The sequence below is a fragment of the Phyllostomus discolor genome, chromosome 8 (assembly GCF_004126475.2).
Source record: "Phyllostomus discolor isolate MPI-MPIP mPhyDis1 chromosome 8, mPhyDis1.pri.v3, whole genome shotgun sequence".
NCBI lineage: Eukaryota > Metazoa > Chordata > Mammalia > Chiroptera > Phyllostomidae > Phyllostomus > Phyllostomus discolor.
This window is the reverse complement of record NC_040910.2, coordinates 40,785,433-40,805,531: the sequence shown is the minus strand read 5'-3', so window position 1 is coordinate 40,805,531 and position 20,099 is coordinate 40,785,433. Positions and strand designations below refer to the sequence as shown.

Here is a 20,099-nt window from a genome sequence, read left to right as displayed (position 1 = left end):
TCTCCCAGGTGGAGGGGTGCCTCGGATCCAGCCTCCCCTTCTGGAAGGAACACAAACTACTGCTCTTCAAGGGCTGCTAACATGGCAGACCAGCAATAAAACATGGTGGCACTTATTCTTTTGGGCTGAAAGCTAATAGCTGGATTGGCTTTTTGTTTCACTTTTTATAACCGAAATTCCAAATGTTAACAAAGTCAACACACAGGCTAGCGAACGCTGTGTAGCCATCACTGGCCTCAACAGTTAGGGCCCTTCTGTCTTTCTTGGACCGCTTCCCAGTCTCCACTTTGTTATTGTATCTTTACAGGGTTTTTTTAGGTTAACTTTCACATACAGTAAATGCACAAACCTTGGCGTCTAATATTTGGCTATTTCATGTAACACACACCCTCTCATCACAGAGAATGTGTCCACCCACCTCCCTGGGCAGCTCCCGTCTGCCCCTTGCCAGTCATCCCAGCCCCGCGCCGTTCTGACTGTGTGTTAAACCTGAGATTCGTTTGCTCCACTCTACACTCTGTGCCTTGGGTCTAGCTCCTGTCGCTCAGCATAATGACTCTGAGATCACCCATGTGTTGCTTATATGAGTTCAACCCTTTGTATTAATGACTAGTATTTCCCTATTAGCTTTGTTAGCTATATCCGTTCTTTTTTAGTGGTTGTTTTAGGACTTACCATATGCATTTTTAACTTACCATTGTCTAGTTTCTCGTCCATCCTCCCGATGATGGACACTTGGGTTACGTTATTCCTGCTTTTTGGCGATTGTGAATGAAGCTGCTGTGAGCATGCTCATACAGATGTTTTTGAAGACGGGTATTTCCATGTATTTTGAATAAGTACCTAGTAGAAGAATTCTGGGTTAAAGGATAGGTTTAACTTTCTGGAAAATTGTCAAACCTTTTTCCCAATGTGATCGTACCATTTTCCATCCGTACAAGTATGTGAGAGTTACGATTCCTCCACGTGCCCACATCGGTTGTGGTCAGATTTTATTTTAGCCGTTCTAGTGCGTGTTCAGCAGGATCTCAGTGTAGTCTTGACATTTCCCTAGTCACTCACAGTGTCGAATACTAGTTCGTATACATTTGGAGAATGTGCATATCTTTACCAATTACCTGTTTGAGTCTTTTGCCCATTAGTTTATTGGTCTTCCTGTTGAATTGCAGGAGCTTTTGGTATCATGGATAAAAGCCCTGTGTCAGATACACGTTTTGCAAATATTTGCTCCCAGACTGTGGCTTACCTATTTGTGTTCTTAATGAAGTCTTCCAACAAACAGAAGTTTTACATTTGGGTGAATCTAATTTATTGTTTTTCTTTTATATTTATGATTTCTGCATCTTGTCTGAGAAATCTTTGCCTACACCCCTATGTTTTCTCTTAGAAGTTTTACAGTTTTAGCTTTTATGTGTAAGTCTATTTCAATTTGAAATCATTTTTGTGTATGGCGTGAGGTAGGGATTGAAGTGGCTTTTCTTCCTATCATGTGAATATGCCATTTGTTTAAACAAATTTGCTTCCATTATGGAATTGCCTTGACAACTTTGTTAAAAATCAAATGACACTGTAAGTGTTGGCTATATTGGTTACATATTGCTGGATTAGATTTCTCTTGTTATGAGTTTTGCAAAAGTATTTATGAGAGATATTGATCTAAATACTTTTCTTGTAATATCTTTATCAAGTTTTGGTATAGGGTTTTGCTGGCCTCATGAAGTGATTTTTGAGGTGTTTCTTTCTCTATTTCTTGATGGAATTTGTGTACGGAATTCCTTTTTTGATATTTGATAGCATTTACCAATGAAACTGTCTGTGCCTGGAATTTGTAGGGAGGTTTTGAACATAATTCAAGATTTTTAAAGATACAACATTCACATTTTTAAATTTCATATTGTATCATTTGTAGTATGTTGTGTTTTTCAAAAAAAGTTCATTTGATCCAAGTTGTTGAATTTATTGGCTAAAGTTGTTTATAATAGCTTTTTATTATCATTTTGATTTCTGTAAGACTTGTAGTGGGTATATCTTGTTTCTTTCATTCTTGATATCAGCAATTCATAGTTTTTTTCTTTGGTCTTACCAGTTTTTTAAAGGGGTTTTTCTATTTTTTTTAGATTTTTTAAATTTCTCCCCTAATTTAGTATGTAATATTTTATTTTTTTAAGATTTTATTTATTTATTTTTAAAGAGAGGGGAAGGGAGGGAGACAGGGAGAGAAACATCAATGTGTGGTTGTCTCTCATGCGCCCCCTCTCTGGGACCTGGTCTGAAACCCAGGCATGTGTTCTGACTGGGAATTGAACCAGCAACTCTTTGGTTCACAGTCCGCACTCAATCCACTAAGCTACACCAGCCAGAGCTTTTTTCTAAGATTTTTTAATAGCGGTTTTATGTAGGTTCATAGCAAAACTGAGAGGAAGGCACAGAAATTTCCCATATACCTTCTGCTCCCACGGGCACACAGCCTCCCTCACGTCCACATCTCCCACCAGAGCGGTGCGTTTGTTCCAGCTTATGAAACCTGTGCTGACACATCTCTGTCACCCGAAGTTCATACTTCACATCAGGGTTCAGTCTCGGTGCTGTGCTTTCTCTGCATCTGGGCAGAGGTACGCTCTAACACAGGGTATGTTCCCTGCCCTGAGTATGCTCTTGTTCTACCTGTTCAGCATTCCTTCCCCCTAAGCTCCTGAAAACCACTGATCTTCTGACTGTCTCCATAGTTTTCTTTTCCAGAATATCATGTAGTTGGAATTACACTGTATGTATACATTTACTTTGAATTGGAAATATGCATTTATGTTTCCTCCATGTCTTTTTGTGGCTAGATAACTCATTTCTTTTTGGAAAAAATTTCAATTTTGAAGAAATTTTGGTTTTGTTCATTTTCTCTACTGTGGAGCTTTTTATTTCATTATTTTATCTTTATTATTTGCTTTTGTCCACTTAAGCTTGATTTGCTCATCTTTTTATGGCTTCCTGAGGTTGATAACATAAATGACTGAGTTTAAGCCTTCCCAATATAAGCTTGTAAAGCCAACCACTTCCTTCTAGACACCATTCTAGATGCATCCCACAGTTCCTGGTGCGTGGTGTTCCCATCGTCGTTTAGTTCAGAATATTCTCTAGTTTCTCTCAGGTTTTATTTTTGACCTATGGGTTACTTTAGAAATATATTTTACATTTTCTAAATGTTTGGCATTTTTCTAGATATATTACTGATTTATATCTCCATTGTGATCAAAATACGTACATGTTCTGTATAATTTTAGTTTTTTGAAATGTATGTACTTAATGGCCAAGAATATGACCTGCTTAGTGCACATTTCATGTGCATTTGAAAGGAATGTGCAGGATTTGCTTTTGTGTTCGATAAATGCCCTTTAGATCAATGTGGCTGACCGTGTCATTGAGATACTCTGTATCCTTACTGATATTTTGTTTAGTTTCTATCGAATTACTTAGAGAGGGGTGTTTAAAATCTCCAACTATGATTAGTTAGTTAGTTAGTTCTGTTGATTTTTTTCTTCATGTATTTTGAAGCTGTTTTATGTGATGTACACACTTCTATAATGATTATGTCATCCTGATAAATTGATCATATCATGATGATGAAATGTCTCTCATTATTTTTAGAAATATTCCTTGTCTCAAAATCTATTTTGTCTGATAATTGTGGCCACTCCAGCTTTCTTAATTAGACTTTTAAAGAAATTAAAAGATAAAAGAAAGATATACTGTCTTTTGTCATTACCGCACATATTTATCATTTCAAATAATCATTCTTCCTTCTTCGCTAAACTAGATCCAAGTTTACCATCTGGTGTTATTTCCCTTCATCCTAAAGAACTTCCTTTTGTTTTCCTCTCACATTGATTTTTCTCCCCCTCTATCCCTCTCTAAAATCAATAAACATATTTTTTAAGTAAAAAAAAGAACAGTCAAGGTCACTGACTCACATGTGAGCAAACGCCGCTGTTCTGCCGTGATGCAATGTCTAGTAGTGGCAGTCGGGACCGGCCGAAAGTCTCTGTCCCTCACAGAAAACGTTCGCTGTACCTGCTCTGAACAATACAAGCCGAGCAGTGCAATAAACTCAGACAGTGCATGGAAAATTGTGTCTTAAACCAGGGAACTTGTTAACAGGAAAACTCCACACGACGTGGAGTCCTGACCAGGGTGGCTCAGTTGGTTGGGCTACATCCTGCAGAGCAAAGGCTCACTGGTTTGATTCCTGGTCTGGGCACTTACTTGCCTGGGTGGCAGTTTGGTCCCCAGGGAGGGCGCGGAGGAGAGGCAACTGGTGTTTCTCTTCCTCTCTTTCTCCCTCCCTCCCCCTGTGTTAAAAAAAGAAAAAAACTTGTGATATGGAATAACCTGGTTTTTGGAAGGTATGTTCTTGTCGTAGTGAGCCGAGAATGGACTCACTGTCCCCCAGGCTCTTACAGCTCTCCTTGCTTCAGTAAGACTTGGGCTTCAGAGCAAAACGATTTCTGCCTGTGGATAAAGAACTGGCCTCAGCGAAGTCAGCTTTCTCACTTTATTGCTAGTGGATTCTTTTCACAAGGAGTTTAATCCACTTATTTCCTCCTAGTGTTACTAGAGTTACCCCCCTCTTGGCTTGAAATGCAAACACAGTGGCTTATAGTATGCAAATGATTGATTTAACTGTTAGGGAAAACTGTAAATAAGAGGCCTCAATTAAACAATTCCCAACAGCATATTCCAAAGACCATTTCTGTCAGGAAGGCAGAGAGAGTTGGAGACCCAGGTAACAGAGGACTGAAAGAAAGAAAACTCACAATTTCTTCCTCTACACGAGGTGCCAGTCACCACGGGACGCTGGGGACATCTAGTGGTGAGAACTGAGTGAGGCCCACAGGAAACAAAAATGTCATACAGACCACGCATCCATCGGGTGGCTCTCACTGGTACCAAAGGCATTTGGAAAGGGGACTGGAGGAAGTTGTGCATCAGTCCCTGTAAGTAAAGGTGAGGTTACACAAACATATTCAGATTCAAACACACACCCATTTCTGCTTCCCTTAGGCAAATTATTTTATTCTATAACTAGTTTTTCTCAACATTAAAAAAAGGCTTTAAAGTTCTTCACTAATTCTTGCAGGTGGGGACTCCTGCAGGTGGGGTGATGGAGAAACATATGTGAAGACACCGGCTCTATGTCCTGGGCTCTGTGGTGTGCACCGCGCCAGTCAGCCCTCCCTGTGAGGCAGGGGCCGGGAAACTGCATTCGTGGGGGTGACCTCTCAGAGCTGGGGACAGGACGGGGACGGGGATGGGTGTATCTGACCACAAAGCCACCTCCTCTGTGCAGTGTGTGTATTTACTGCCTCTCAAATGCTTAAGGTAGCCAGTGGTTTGTTTTAAAGTGAATCCAGTTTGACTTTCTGCATTTTATAGAATGGTTTTGGCCATGCCTGGTGTGGCTCAGTGGATCGAGCGCTGGCATGTCAACTGATAGGTCGCTGGTTGAAAACCTGGTCAGGGCACGTGCCTGGGTTTCAGGTAGGGCCAGGTTGGGGGGTGTGCGAGAGGCAACTAATCCATGTGTCTCTTGTATATCAGTATTTCTCTCCTTCACCTTCTCCCTCCTTTTTCCTCTTTCTAAAAATAAATAAAATCTTTTTTTTTTTTTTTAAAAAAAGGCCCTGGCTGGCATAGCTCAGTGGATTGAGCACGGGCTGCGAACCAAAGTGTCGCAGGCTCGATTCCCAGTCAGGGCACATGCCTGGGTTGCAGGCCACAACCCCCAGCAACTGCACATTGATGTTTCTCTCTCTCTCTCTCTCTGTCTCTCTCTTTCTCCCTCCCTTCCGTCTCTAAAAATAAATAAATAAAATCTTTAAAAAAAAAGAATGGTTTTGTATCATCTGCCATATCATTCTGATATTAAATGAGTCTTTTGTAGAGAATTGTAAAACTACCTGTTAGAAAGATATATGCATCTGGCCACAAGGAAATACACTGTTCTGCTTTCTCATGGGCAAAGATCCCTATGGGCAGAAGGCATTTTGACTTACTGCTGAAATTCTTGAGGACTTGTATCCAGCCCAGGAGAAAGTGTTTCTTTACTCTCACTGTATATCATGTTTTTCCCCCTAAGATATTTGTTCTCAGCTGGGGGGCAATTTTGCCCTCAGGGGACATTGGACAATGTCTGAAGACATTTTTGGTTGTCATGACTTGGAGAGGGGGCCCTCCCAGCATCTAGCGGGTGGGGGCCAGGGGTACTACTCAACACCCCCCCCCTGTGCCCAGAACTCCGGCCCAGGGAATGGGCCAATGCCACAGTGCGGAGAGGGAGAGACCCTGCCCTAGGGGAATGCACTTACCAAGCTCCCCGAACAGAAGGCATGCAGCAGGAGCTTGAGACTTGCTGGGTAAATGAGTAAACAGTTTCATGACCCCTGAAAATAGTCAGCCTGATCAGCCTGGAAGAGGCACAAGTAGTTGTCCCCAGCCTGCCACTGAGGACCTCCTGCAGGGCTACTCTTTGGTTTGATATTTGAAAGAACGGTCCCTGGCCCCCTCCTCTCTCCCTTTCTTTGTGATAGTTATGCAACTTCCTCCCCATTCCTTACCCAGCCAGGCTGGGTCCTTGCTCCGAACCTGGAAGGCCATAGGGAATTCCCGCTCGCCTGTCCTGTCGGCCTCTGAAGTTGCCCCTTCGGACTTCGGGACTGCAGCTGTGCGCACTCACCCTCTCTCCGCCTCTCTTCAGAACTGAGCATGCAGAGTTCAGAGGGAGCAGCGGACTCGCCAGCTTCTGTGGCTCTGTGTTCCTCATCGGCCGCCCAGACACCTGTGGCCCAGCCCGTGCCAGCCTCCCCGCAGGTAACGGACCAGCCCAGAAAGACCAGTGCAGCCACTGCGACCTCATCCACTGTGGTTTGGAAAAGCACCTGAATCAGCAGGGAGTTACCTCTGTTCTCTTGACCTGCCTTCTCAGCCCCAAGGCCACGGCTGTTGAAATAGCCACAGCTTCTCTGTCTCCCCACGTCAGGATATTTGGCTTTTTGTCTATTTGTTCAAAAGGTCCCACCGAGAAATCAATGATAAAAACAAAAAGAAAGTCCTAGACCCCCAAATCTGACTTCACTTGTTCTTTTCTTTTAAGGGAAGTTTTCTTCTACCTTGGAAATGACCCTTTTACACAGAATGACTTTTTGAGTAAGGCAAAAGATAAGTGAAAATTCTCAACATTTGGTTCAAAATTGAATCTAGCATCAGAATGGATACATTTAAAATTTGTGGAGATATAAGTTTTACATTAAGTCTCTTCTAAATGAAAACAGTAACTCAGAACAATATCGTCGACCCCTCATTCACTGCAGCTTTACGTATAGTAGCCAAGATGTGGGAGCAGCCGCGGTGTCCCTCCACAGAGGCTGGGCGGGGAAGAGGCAGTGATGCAAGGCAGCCTCACTCCGCCATGAAAAAGAATCAAACCGGCCTTTTACAAGGACATGAAGGACCCTGGGGGGTTATGCTAGATGAGACAAATCAGACAGAGGAAGACAAAGACCAGAGGACCTCACTTATATGTAAAACCACACGTTAAGCTTGTAGGTGCAGAAAACAGATTGGTGGTTGCCTGAAGAGTGTGGGAGTGGCTGAAATGGGTCCTGCCATGGCCATTGCATCCCTCCCAGGTTCTAGGGCTCCTGTCCCTGCTAGAGATGCATCCAAGGCCCCCCAACCACAATCTCAATGGCAACATCTTTGCCCCTTACCCCTCCCCTCCCATCCCCAGATGCACCATCAGCTGCTCCAGCTGAGCCTCCCCCTGCCTATCCAGGGAATGCCCTTTCCTCCAGCTCTCCTGCCCACAGGCTGCATTATGTTCCCTGAATAATGCCTGCCCTGGGCTTCCTGACCAGTTCCTTGCCAGAAAGAGGAATCCTTGCAGCTCACTTCCCATGGTGCACTGCTCCCTCTCTCAGCCCCTCCTGAGCCACCCAATAGAACTTCCCGGCATGCAGTCGTGTTCTGCCACCAGCTCCATGTGGCTCTGGCACTGAAAATGTGGCCAGAGCACCTGCAGAGCTGAAGTTTACAGTTTATTTAAATCAAGATTTTATTTCTTTTCAGAGAGAGGGGAAGGGAGGGAGGAAGAGAGAAACATCCATGTGTGAGAGAAACATAGACCATTTGCCTCTCGCACGCCTCCTACTGGGGACCTGGCCCACAACCCAGGCATGTGCCCTGACTGGGAATGGAACCAGCGACCTTTCAGTTCACAGGCTGGTGCTCAATCCACTGAGCCACACCAGCCAGGGCTAATGCAAGTGAAGTTTAAATGGCTACCATATTGCACAGCTCAGTTGTAGAATGTATGCATGTAAATCCTTAATGTTCTTATTTAATTAATTGCAGCAAAATTCATATAATATAAAATTCACCATTTTAAAGTGCACAAATTATGACGTTTTTCATATAGTCATCACCCCAAAACAGAAACCCCATCCCCCTTAGCTGTCATTCCCCGTGCCCCTCCGCAGCCCCTGACAACCATGAACTACTTCCTGTGTCTCTGGACGTGTCACATAAGTGGGATCACACACCGTGTGGTCTTCTCAGTCTGGCTTCTCTCGCTGAGCACCACGTGTTCAAGGCCCGTCCACATGTAGCGCATCAGAGCTGCACTCCTTTTAGTGGCTGAGTGATATTCCATTGTGTAGAGGAACAGCATTGTGTGTATCCATTTGTCCATTAATTTTTACACCATTTATGCTCTTTTTGTCTTCGATTGTGAGCTCGAGGAGTGCTGGGTACCTGCTGAGTTCTTTTTGCACAGTGGCGTTTAGGAGACAAAAGACTGCAAAATCACCACAACCAGTGGCATTTAGAGTCCACATTGGAAACTCACAAAACCAAAGCCGTTGACTTCTAAAGCCCCAGCTTTATACAGACAAAACACTCCTGTTTCCCTCTTGACTCTGGGATCCATTTGATCCTGTTCATTTCACAGTTTCGAGTGCCCAATAAAGCAACAGCAGGCCGAGCGGCAGTAGCTCTGGTTGTAATCTGCTTTCGGGCCTAACCTCTGACGAGTCTGAATGTCCTTCTCTCCTTCCCTTTTAGAGGGTGCTGGTCCAGGCAGCGGGCTCGGCTTCCAAAGGGTCCCAGATGCAGCCAATCTCCCTCCCCAGAGTCCAGCAGGTGCCACAGCAGGTAACCACAGCACAGGCGACATGGGACATGTTAGCGCTTAGGGATCTTGGCGCCTTCTCTGGTTTTCTGTCCTTGCTGTTCCTTCTTCTTTGATGTTTTCAGTTCCTTACCAGAAAGCTTTTTGGAAGAAATGTTTTTTTAAAAAATCTTTTCATTCCAAACAGTTTGGCAGCAAGCCAAGACAGCTGGTGATATTTTATTCATTCAGAAATCCCGTGTGTGGGGTGCAAGCCAGCCCCTCGATAGGGCACTGGATGCCGAGGTGGATGTGCAAACAGATAGCAAAGGTGTTCTGGATCAGAGCACGGCAGCTCTGGGGGAGGCAGACCCTCCTGTGGGCGAGTGCCACACCCGCAGATGAGTGCTGCGGCTGAGGAAGAGCCTCTTGTGGAGTTAAATTATCTGGGAAGAAAGCTTGAGAGCATGGGTTCGCCCACCTAAGAGCAGCAGGCCATCAGCTCAGGCAGTCAAGGGGATGTAGGACAGTGGTCAGCAAACCTTTCCGTTTGGAAAAAGTCAAATACTGCGTTTTCTTTCAGCATTACAGGTGAGAGTCTCTGGCACAACCACTCAACACTGCCTGGTCTCCAGAAGCAGGCACAGGTGTAAGAGAAGGGGCGTGGCTGTGTGCCAGTAAAACTACCCACAAAAACAGGCTTGCCGGATCTGGCCCAAGGGCTGGGGTTTGCCGGCCTATGCGCTGCAAGATGCTGATTTAAAATTAGTGTGTGCTCCTGCCTAAAAGGGACCATGAGTGAAATACAGAGACCGCCCAGAGAACACGCCACTTTCTCCAGGGGCTTCTGCTCCAATGAGTAGTGGGGGGGGGGGGGGGGTTGTTCTGAGAAAAGGGGAGTCTTGTGGGGTCGGAAGGGGAGCAAAGTTTCTGAGCAGGCCCAGAAGGGAACCTGAGCCCCTTGAGGGAGGGGAGATCAAGACCAATGTCATGATTCCTTCTCCCCTCTGTGGGGCTGGACCTGCGCCATGTCTTTCTTTATGGGCAACTCGGACTTGTGGGGTGACTACCTACTCAGCATGGTCACCCCGGGGCTCTTCACCATGTGGCGCTGTTACCCCGGGGCGGAGCATGTGTGCGTGCACACCGTGTTGGGTTGTCATCGGAGGTGGCAGTCAGCTCCACACACAGTTCTAGGGAGAGGTCACAATAGGACCCAGCCCTCGATTTGGGGACCCCAAAATGAGGTTGAGTTAGGTGTTGGTTAAGGCTCCCTCTGAGGTGAGATTCTGAAGTCCTCTACACAGAGCCCTGGGCCTCCGCCACCAGGGCCAGTGTCCCTCAGGGGCCTCAGCTGAGGTGCTGAACTGATGGGGACAAGGCAGGCCTCTGCTGGGCTCCTCCCATCACCCCCCTCTCCATCTCCCACTCCAGGCCCACCATTTCTTCCAGTTCTGCTCAGACCCTCACAGTCTCTCCCCAGTGTGACTCCCAGGACCCCTGCTCTTCTGCTGGGGAGGGGCACCAGGGCCACCTGAAGGGTGCATGGGGGTGGCAGCACGTGGAGTGTGACCAGCTTGAGCCCCCTGCCCTACCCCTTGGGTGGGGATGACAGGTCCAATGCTCAGAGGTCGGCGTTCTGTCCACAACTCTGGTTTCCACTGTCCGGCATGATTGGCCCTTATGGCCAGTGGCTGGCGGGCCCCAGGGCCATTCCCAGCTCTGCAGCCTGCTCCCAGCTGTCGACTGGGCTCTTCTCCCCATGGAGCAGGCTTAGCTTCCCTCATGCACAGCAGTGGATCAGTGACAGTTACATCCCAGTGTGCCTTTCCAGCACTGCCTCCTAGTTTCTTTCTAGAAGCTCCAACTGTGGTCAGGAAAACTAGAATGCAGCACTCAATGCCCACTAGGGGCAGTCACAGTTATTTTCCGCTTGAGTAACAGAAAATCACCAACAAGTAGACTCTCTGTGCGTAACACGAGACATCTGATGTTTCAGGTCCAGCCCGTGCAGCACGTGTACCCACCCCAAGTGCAGTATGTGGACGGCGCGGACACTGTCTACACCAACGGAGCCCTGTACGTGGTTTCTCCTCCCCTCGGAAGGGTCCCCGCAGAGGACCTTAGGCCATGTCTGGGGCCTTCCTCCACCACTCCCCCACCTTTGCCTTTTCAGGATGTGTTTGCACAAATTCCTCTCCCTTGTCCCCTGGGGGATAGGCGGGAGTCATTACTATGGTGCTCGGTCCTGTCAGCCCTGTGGAGCTTAGAGAAACCACACACATCTGTGTGGTTTTTACTTCTAGAAAAGGCAGTCTTAAAAGCAAACAAACAGAAAATAAACCCTAATGCAGCTTCTGAGACTTCACGAAGATTCAGTCTTCACATTCCAGAAACCATTTCTGTCTCCACTTCCTCCCCCTGGCCTTGGGAACCCTCTGCTCCCTACAACATTGATACGACTTGGTTTTTTGTCAGGACTTGAAGGGTTTTCTACTTGCGGACAACGTGATGCTTGGGGCAGAAAATGGCACATTTCTCGGGAAGCTCATTGTGCTCCAGACACAAGTCCTTTTGCTCATTGTATTTAAACAGCTCCCCTTTGCAAGTTCAGGGGTCAAAAGTGAGGGCGTGGTTCAAGAGCCATGTGAGCTTCTGCAGCACAACACTGGTAGTTCTTACGCACAGACACATATGAGCACGTGTAAGACCCGTGACATTTGACCGAGGCGTGTGGGTTGACTACTGTCAACTTCCTGGGTTTGACTACACTACAGTCATATGTGATGTCACCTGGGGGGCAGGACAGGAGTGTGCGCCTCCCAGACGTCAGGGCCACCCTGCCACCCAGAGGGCCTTCACTCAGGACAGGTCACTGACCTTTAGTCACCACGGAGGGAAAACCATTACCAACTGCCTTGTACTATGGTGAGCATTACTGGAGTAGAACTTAAAGAAAAATTTTTAAGATATTTATTTAAAGACTTTATTTATTTTTAGAGAGAGGGGAAGGGAGGGAGAAAGAGAAAGAAACATCGATGTGAGAGAGAAACTTAATCTATCTCTTGCCTCTCATGTGCGCCCCGACTGTGGACCAAACCCACAACCCAGGCATGTGCCCTGACTAGGAATCAAACCAGCGACCTTTTGCTTTGTGGGATGACACCCAACCCACTGAGCCACACTGGTCAGGGCTGGAACTTAAAATTTTAGGGGCTGACATACATAGTTAATTAAACATTTGATCCAGATGTTAAAGGAATATTAGACAAATTCTTTATATCACTTAGAAATTGTTTTTATTATGCAATTTTCTTTTTTAACCCTTTTTGATAGAACTGTAGACTTACAGGAAGTTCTAAGGTTTGCCCAGCACCCTTAAGCCAGTCTCCTCTGGCTGCAACATTTTCTCTGAGTGTAGGACAGTACCAGGGCAGTGACCTTGGAGCACCGTTAGTGCGCAGGAACCCTGCTCTCAGTACCACTGGTCTGTGCGCATCCGTGTGCATGTGCGCACATGTGCGCGCTGCTCTGCGGCTTTTTCTCATGTACAGACTTCATGTAAGCACAGTAAGATCCAGACTCATTCCGCCCCCACAGAGGCGCTCCCGTTTCCTGGGAACCAGCCTGAAGTTCTGAATATTCTCAGAGATGGTTGCTTTGGACTTGGTGCTGCGTGGGCATTTGGAGTCTGACTTACCCGTAAGCTCAGTCTTGTCAGGCTCCCGCCTTGACATGAAGTTTTGGTGGATTCCTTGAGACTCAAAGGAGGAACCTTCTCTCTTTCTGCCAGGCGGACGGCCTATGCCTACAACCCGGAGCCTCCGATGTACGTCTCGAGCAGCGCGGCATCCTACTTCGAGGCCCCGGGCGACGCCCAGGTGACCGTGGCAGGCTCCTCCCCGCCGACAGTCCCCTCGCACAGCATGGTGGGCATCGCCATGGATGTTGGCGGAAGCCCCATCGTCTCCAGCGCGGGAGCCTATCTCATCCATGGGGGGATGGACAGCACCAGACACGCCCTGGCCCACACTTCGCGGTCGTCACCAGCGACGGTACGTACGAGGCTCTGGGGCAGCAGGTCAGAGTCTGAATAAACGAGCAGCAGAAGCAGGGGTGGTGAGAGGAGGGCCGCCTGGAGCCCTTGAGTGGAGCCCCGCCAGCCACTACCAGGCCCTGTGACCCGAGGCAAGTCTCGGCCTCTTCGAACCTCAGTTCCTCCACTGGTTAAAAAAAAGGGGGTGAATCTTTCATCATCAGCAATTGTGAACATAGTACATGAGTGAAAAAAAAACCCAAAAACCCCTCCATACTGGTAGGTGCCGCTGCTGCTGCTGGCGGCGGCGCCATCGTCGCCGTGGCCACAGTTACCAGCTCCCCGAGGCTGAGGTCAGTCCACGCGCATGAGGCGGGACTGAACGAAACCAGAGGCCGTTTCTCCTAGGAGCCTTGCCGGGTTGTTTCCGCCACGCTCCTGTCCGAAACAATGCCTGTTTTAGAGGCTCACCTTCCGAAGTGTTAGTGTCCGTGTTTCCTTTTACTTTTTAAATGAATGCAGAGTACGATCGACTCTGCGGGGCGTACAGCCCTGAGTTTCGACACGTGTGGACTCGCGTGATGGCTGCCGCGGTCAGGACCCAGGTGGCGGTCTCTCCCCACGTGCCCCCCTGGGGTTTCTCCGCAGTCGTGGCCTCCCCTCGCCCACAGACCCTGGCACCGCTGACCCTGTCTCCATCGCTGTAGGTTGGTTTTTCCGGGACTGTCGTACAAATGAAACCTTTTTGAGGTCTGCGTCTTTCGCTCGGCGTGGTGCCTCTGAGACCCAGTCAAGGGGCCGCGCGAGCTAGTGCTCCCCTCTCCTCCGCGGCTGAGCGGTGCTCCCGCTCACCGCTCACCGGTTGAGGGCGACTGGGGAGGTTTCCAGTTTGGGGCGATATGAGTAAAGCAGCGATCAGCTGTATGGACATACGTTTTCTTTCTCTTGAGTAAATACCTACGAGTGGATTGCTGGCTGATATGGTAAGTGTGCATTTAACTTCATTCGAGTTCACCAACAGTTCCCTCGAGTGGCCACCCCATTTCACGTCGCCAGCGGTGTGTCGGTGTCCCCGTTGCCCTGCCCTCTCCAGCACTCCGTGTTGTCGGCATTTCTCTTGTGAGCCGTGTTAGTAGGTGTGTGGTGGCATCTCGCTGTGGTTGTAATTTGCGTTTTCTTAATTGCTAATGATGGTAACCAGCTTTTCACGTGCGTGTTTGCCTTTTGTACATGCTCTTTGGTGTCAGTTCCAGTCACTGGCCTGTTTTCAAGCTGGGTTGTTTGTTCTCTTTCTGTTGAATTTTGAAAATTCTTTATATGTTCTTTATAGAACAAATCATCTGTCAGATATGCAATTTGCAAATATTTTCTCCCAGTTTTTATAGTGTCTTTTCATTTTCTTAAGACTGTCATTTGCAGAAGAAAAAAATTATTTTGTCAGATCTAATGTATCGATGTTTCTTATTTGAAAAGACCCATGTTTTTGATGTCATGCTGAGAACTCTCCCTATTCCCAGGGCATAAAAATTTTCTCCTATGCTTTCTTTGAGAAGTTTTATAGTTTTACATTTGGATCTGCTCTGTTTTGATTTAACTTTTGTGTAAGATGTAAGATTTAGGTGGAGATTTATTTTTATGCATATGAAACCACCGGTGGTCCTGGCACCATTTGTTGAGAAGATTGTCCTTCTTTCACTGGATCGCTTGTGCACCTTGGTCAGAGATCCGTTGGCCCTGAGTGGGTGTGTTTCATTGGTCTGTGTACTTGTTTCTTCTTCTGGACCGCTGTCCTAATTACTATAGCGGTGGTTCCTTCAACTTTATTCTTGTTTAGTATAGTGTAAGCTATTTATATAAATTTAGAAGTTTCTGTATCTCTAAAATATCCTAGTAAGATTTTGATTAAACAGCACTAAGCCTGTAGGTCCATTTGGGGGAGGATCGACCTGGGTCTTCTAGCCCGCGAACATGGATGGCATGCTTCCCCATTCTCTTCCAAGTTCTCTCATTGGCATTTCGTAATTTTTAACATGCAGATCCTGTACCTATTCTATTAGATTTATACTTGTGTGTCACCTTTTGGGAACTATTATAAGTTATATTAGTTTTTAATTTCGGTTTCTAACTGTCCATTGTTAGTATGTGAAAGTACGGCTGTTTTTGGCTGTTGCCCTTGCATCTGGCAACCTTGTAGAACTCACTTTTTAGTTCTAAGAGTTTTTTTGTTGTCCACAAATAGAAATAGTTTTGTTTCTTCCTTTCCAGTCTGGGTAACTTTAATTTCTTTTTCTTGCCTTTCTGCACTGGCTGGAACTCCTGTACTGTGTTGAATAGGAGCGGTGAGTGTGGACATCCTGGCCTTATTCCCAGTCTAGGGGGAAAATCTGTCTTTTACTGCTAAATGTGATATCAGCTATAGGTCCTCATAAATGCCCTCTTTCCGGTTGAGGAAGTTCCCTTCGATTCTTAGTTTTCAGAGAGTCTTTAGCAAAAGTGGGTGTTGAGTTTTGTCAAATGCTTTTTCTTCATGGATCAGAAAGCATTCCTCACATACTACACTAACTTTCATGGACAAGAAGGCTTGGTTTTATCAAACTGCATCAATTTATAATAATAGAAAACACTGGAATTGCAGGCAACAAATTCATTGAGAAGCAGCAGCATTCTCTCTGGTCCACACTCTCTTGGTCGCAGGCAAATAGGCATCTCAGACCTCGGGCCACTGGCTACTGCGGTTTGCCGTCTGGATTGCTTTTGAAGAATCAAGTCTTTAAATCAGTTGGATATCTGTGAATGGGCTGTGTTTTGCCACACGTCCCCACGAAAGCCCCTAGGGAGTGATTGTCTCAGATGAGAAACTGATCGCTGACCCCGCCTGTCTGTGTGGCTTAGCGGCTCGGCTGGGGCCTGGGAACTTCTCTCGAGGACGCCGCGAAGAGCCGAGGGGCTTTCTGGGAGCCACAGACAGAAACGATGCAGAGGCTGCAAAAGAAATAAAATACGGCTCCTATACCTGCCTGCCAGTTCTTTTATGTTAAAGTTTGGGGATTTTAAGTTAGTCCTGAAAAGGGAGCGTGAAGACCAGAGAAACTCACTACCTATACCCTCAGTGAGTGATTTCAGACTTTTGGTGACAAATTTTCTTGAGTCTTTATTTCTGGTTAAATTTTCATCAGTATTATAATTCTTTTAAAATATATTTTATGAGTTTATTTGAGCCACACAGACGACATGTTGGGAAGCACAATCTCAAATGACCCCAGTGTTATAAATCTTATGAGTGAATTGCCCAGGTGGTTAGTTTTTGATAAAAACTGTTTTCTGTTGCACTTTTTTTAAACTACATGGAGCAAAGATACTAAATTGAGAGAGTTGCTCTTGTCATTTCAGTCTAGGTTAACCCCCCTTGACACAACCCAAAGGGCGAAGTGCCCAGGTGCCAAGTCTAAGGAGGGTTTCACCTCCTTAAGTTTGGTATCTGGCGTGCCTCGTCCGCCCCACTCCAGTCCTGGCCCAGTGTGGAGATTTATGTGCCTCTGGCCTAATCAGATTTTTACAGCAAGCATGTATGATATTACTTACATAACTTTAAAATGTTTAATTAGCAAAATACAAATGGACAAACGGATTCGACATGGCTGACTTCCCTAAGCCAGCCGCCCCCTCGCCCCAGCGGTGAGCCCACTGCTCCTTCTCCCTTCCTGCCCGGCTCGCACCACGCACTGCGGGCGGTTCCTTTCTTCAGGCGTAATTCTATGGTTCATGGACCTGCCTCAAAAATCCCAGTTGTGCTGCCTCCCTTCTTCTAAAATACTCTCCACTTTCTCTAAAGATCCAAAGGGGTTGCTCGTGTAACATCTAAACTTTTATTTTTCCCCTTCTATGGCCGCACAAGTGAGCTGTGTTTCAGGACGGAGGGGTAGCAACAGCAGGTTTCCGTCCTTGTCCCCACTTCCCCGTGGTCCTTCCAGGAACCCCACCACCACCACCACCACCCTGCTGCCCTTTCCCACTTCTAGCCCCAGCAGACACGATCTGGACATTGAACTAGGGCAGACCCAGCCTGAAGAAGTGGGTGTTTCTTCAGCAGCGGTCATTGCTGGCCCTTTGCAGGGGTGACCCCTGTCCAGTAGGTCCTTTTAATGAGATTATTATGGTATATATGCAGTGGCTTTTTGGGCAGACGCTAATGAACTTGAGAAGTAACCTCCACCCTCCTTTAGGAGGTACGAATATAGTCTTTAAGTCAAGTAAAATCTTGCTAGGATTATACATGAAAGGAAAGGTTTCTATAATTTTTTCTTTTAAAATTTTGAAATGTTTGGCTAATTTTAATATACTTGGGAGCTTTAAAACTTGTCTGTTGCTATTATGTTAGGTTCTTGAGACCCTCCCTATATCTTTAATCACAAGTCCTTACACATTTTCTGTCCTCCATCCAAACGAGCCCCTAACGTATGAGGCAGAAACAAATGGCCACTAAAAAGGAGCATGTGCTGCACTGCACCTGATCAGTAAAGATTAAGCTCCTGATAAGTCAAGAAACAGATGCACAAGCACATACATAATACCAAAATATGAAGGGAACTACCAGAAGGTCACAGAACAGAAGGATTTTAGGGAAGGGCGCGCGGGCCTGAGCTGGGGTCGGGGCTCGGCTGCACACCTCCCTCCTTGGCGCTTCCCTGCGGCATGACACGTGGGCCTGTGCAGGCAGCACTTTGATGAGGCTTTTAAAATAACAGACGCCAGTCAAGCATAAAATTAGTTTTCATTTTAAGCATAATTTAAAGATTAAACCCTAGCTTATCCAGCTACCAAGAGGACTAATAAAGGCACTTGTACTTACACAAGAAGAATCCCTCCCTCAAGTCACGTTGATTGTTCTAGGGTGCTGCAGTGGTCTCCCGACGTCGGCCAGGGAGGTGGCGCGGCAGCGCCCTCTGCTGGACACAAGTGCGCGCTACGCCCTCAGTCCTGGCTCCTGGGAATCCACCTCCCTGCCTGGCATCTGGCCTCTGGGGCTTGATGGTGGTTTCCTGACCTTCATTGCCTTCATGTGTTTAAGGGATGCTTTTATTTTCAAACATAGTGAACACCTTGGGACGTTCCACTGTACATTAATTTGCAAGTGGACTTGTTTAAATCCTCATTAATAGCTATGGGTTTTTGAAGATGGTTTTACACAGCAAATCTTAATTTGTATTCTTTTCCTCTTTACTCATAACACTATGGTTTTTACCAGTCAATCTTAAATATGTCCAGCACACCTGTGGGTGTCTCCAGGACTTCTTAAGGGGCTCCACGAGGTCAAAACTTTTCGTAATAACGCTAAGCCATCCGTTGCTGTTTTCCCTGTGTCATCACTTGCACTGATTGTGCAAAACCAACACCCCTGAAACACGTGGTCACCAATCAAGGCAGGAATCAAGGCAGAGGCATCAGACTCTCCTGGAGGTTACTGTATCCTCTACCATTGTGCCTTCAGTTAAAAAGAAAAGGAAATAAAACACCAAAGAGCAGTTTTACTTAGGAATGTCTTTAATGAAGTAGTAAAAAATATTACTTATTAAATCTCAATCCTTGAGTACACGTCTTTTTAATGTTCCGTGCAACAAACAGCCCTGCTGCTGCCCGCCAGGGTGCAGTGACCGTCCTGAGGAAAAGCTCCTGTGCGATGAGTGTGAGCAGAACTAGCCACATCGTTCATGAAACGTCATTTTTGCTTGAAAGAATCAACAACAAATTGTGATTATTCAGACTTAGAGATGTGGCAGGTATTTTCTCAGAAAGGAGTGGTGTGAGCCTGGTGGACTCATGAAAACAACTGACAGAGTTTGTTTCCAGTACGTTTTCAACCTTTCTTGGCTGAAAGAAGAGACTTTGGAAAAACTGGTGTCCTTCCAATGAGATTGGTAGTGATGCTAATGAGTGTGGTTTGTTGGTATTGTGTAAGGAAGTGTGTCAGCATTGGGAAAATCTGCAGTCGGTTTACCAATAATTTCCTAGTGAACAGTGCATGATATTAAAGCCATGCATGCAAGTAAAAGAGTCACTCACATTTCAAGAATGACAAATGGATTCTTAATTATATATTTTTATTGAGATGACATTCACATAACATAAAACTTACCATTTCCATGACATGTACCACTTAAATGTGTAAAATTACATGATGTTTAGTACAATCGTCATGGTATGTAACCATCACCCTCTCTAGTTCCAGAACGTTTCCATCTCCCTGAAAGCAAACCCTGCAACCAGTTAGCGTTACTCCCCAGCCCTGGCACCCAGTCTGTCCTCTGTGTCTGCAGATGTGCCGGTTCTGGACGTTTCAGATAAATGGACTCACACACCATGTGGCCTTTCTGTCTGGCTTCTCTCATTGATGGCTGCGTGCAAGGTCCGTCCACGGCGTAGCGCGTGTCAGTGCCTCACCCCTCCGCACTGAGTGACATCCCAGGGTGTAGAGGGGCCACACCATGTTTATCCTTTCATCTGTGATTGGCATTTAGGTTCTTCCACTTTTTTGGTGTTATGAATAGCGCTGCTATGAACATTTGTGTACAACTTTTTGTGTGAGCGCCAGTTTTAAGTTCAATTACATAGCTAATAGTGGAATTGCTGGGTCATGTGGTTTGACTGGGTCCATGTTTAACTTTTTGAGGAGCTGCCACACTGCTCGTCACAGCAGCTGCATCATTTGGCAGTCCAAGATGTTGAACATCCTTCCATGGGCTAACTGGAGACATCTGTTCAACACCTCTGCCATTTTTAATTGGGTTATCTGTCATTTTGTTGTTGAGTTGTGAGAATTCTTTATATATTCTACATACAAGACCCTTATCAGATGTATGATTAACTAATATGTTCTCCCATTCTGTGGATTGTCTTTTCACCCTCTTAATA

General features: G+C 46.2%; 1 protein-coding gene across 5 annotated transcripts in view; it reads left to right on the top strand.

The window, feature by feature from the left end:
• Positions 1-20,099, top strand: part of RFX2 (regulatory factor X2) — an 81,643-nt gene that overhangs the window by 34,218 nt on the left and 27,326 nt on the right. For 2 of the 5 annotated variants that reach the window (XM_028521733.2, XM_028521737.2), the window contains exons 2-5: positions 6,746-6,858; positions 9,109-9,198; positions 11,154-11,233; positions 12,948-13,209. In XM_028521733.2, coding sequence (XP_028377534.1) covers positions 6,754-6,858; positions 9,109-9,198; positions 11,154-11,233; positions 12,948-13,209 — 537 coding nt within the window. In that variant the 5' untranslated portion in view covers positions 6,746-6,753. Of the gene's footprint in view, positions 1-6,745; positions 6,859-9,108; positions 9,199-9,737; positions 9,804-11,153; positions 11,234-12,947; positions 13,210-20,099 lie in introns of those variants that run through there. The other 3 variants (XM_028521739.2, XM_036032264.1, XM_036032263.1) reach the window with 2 other exon arrangements.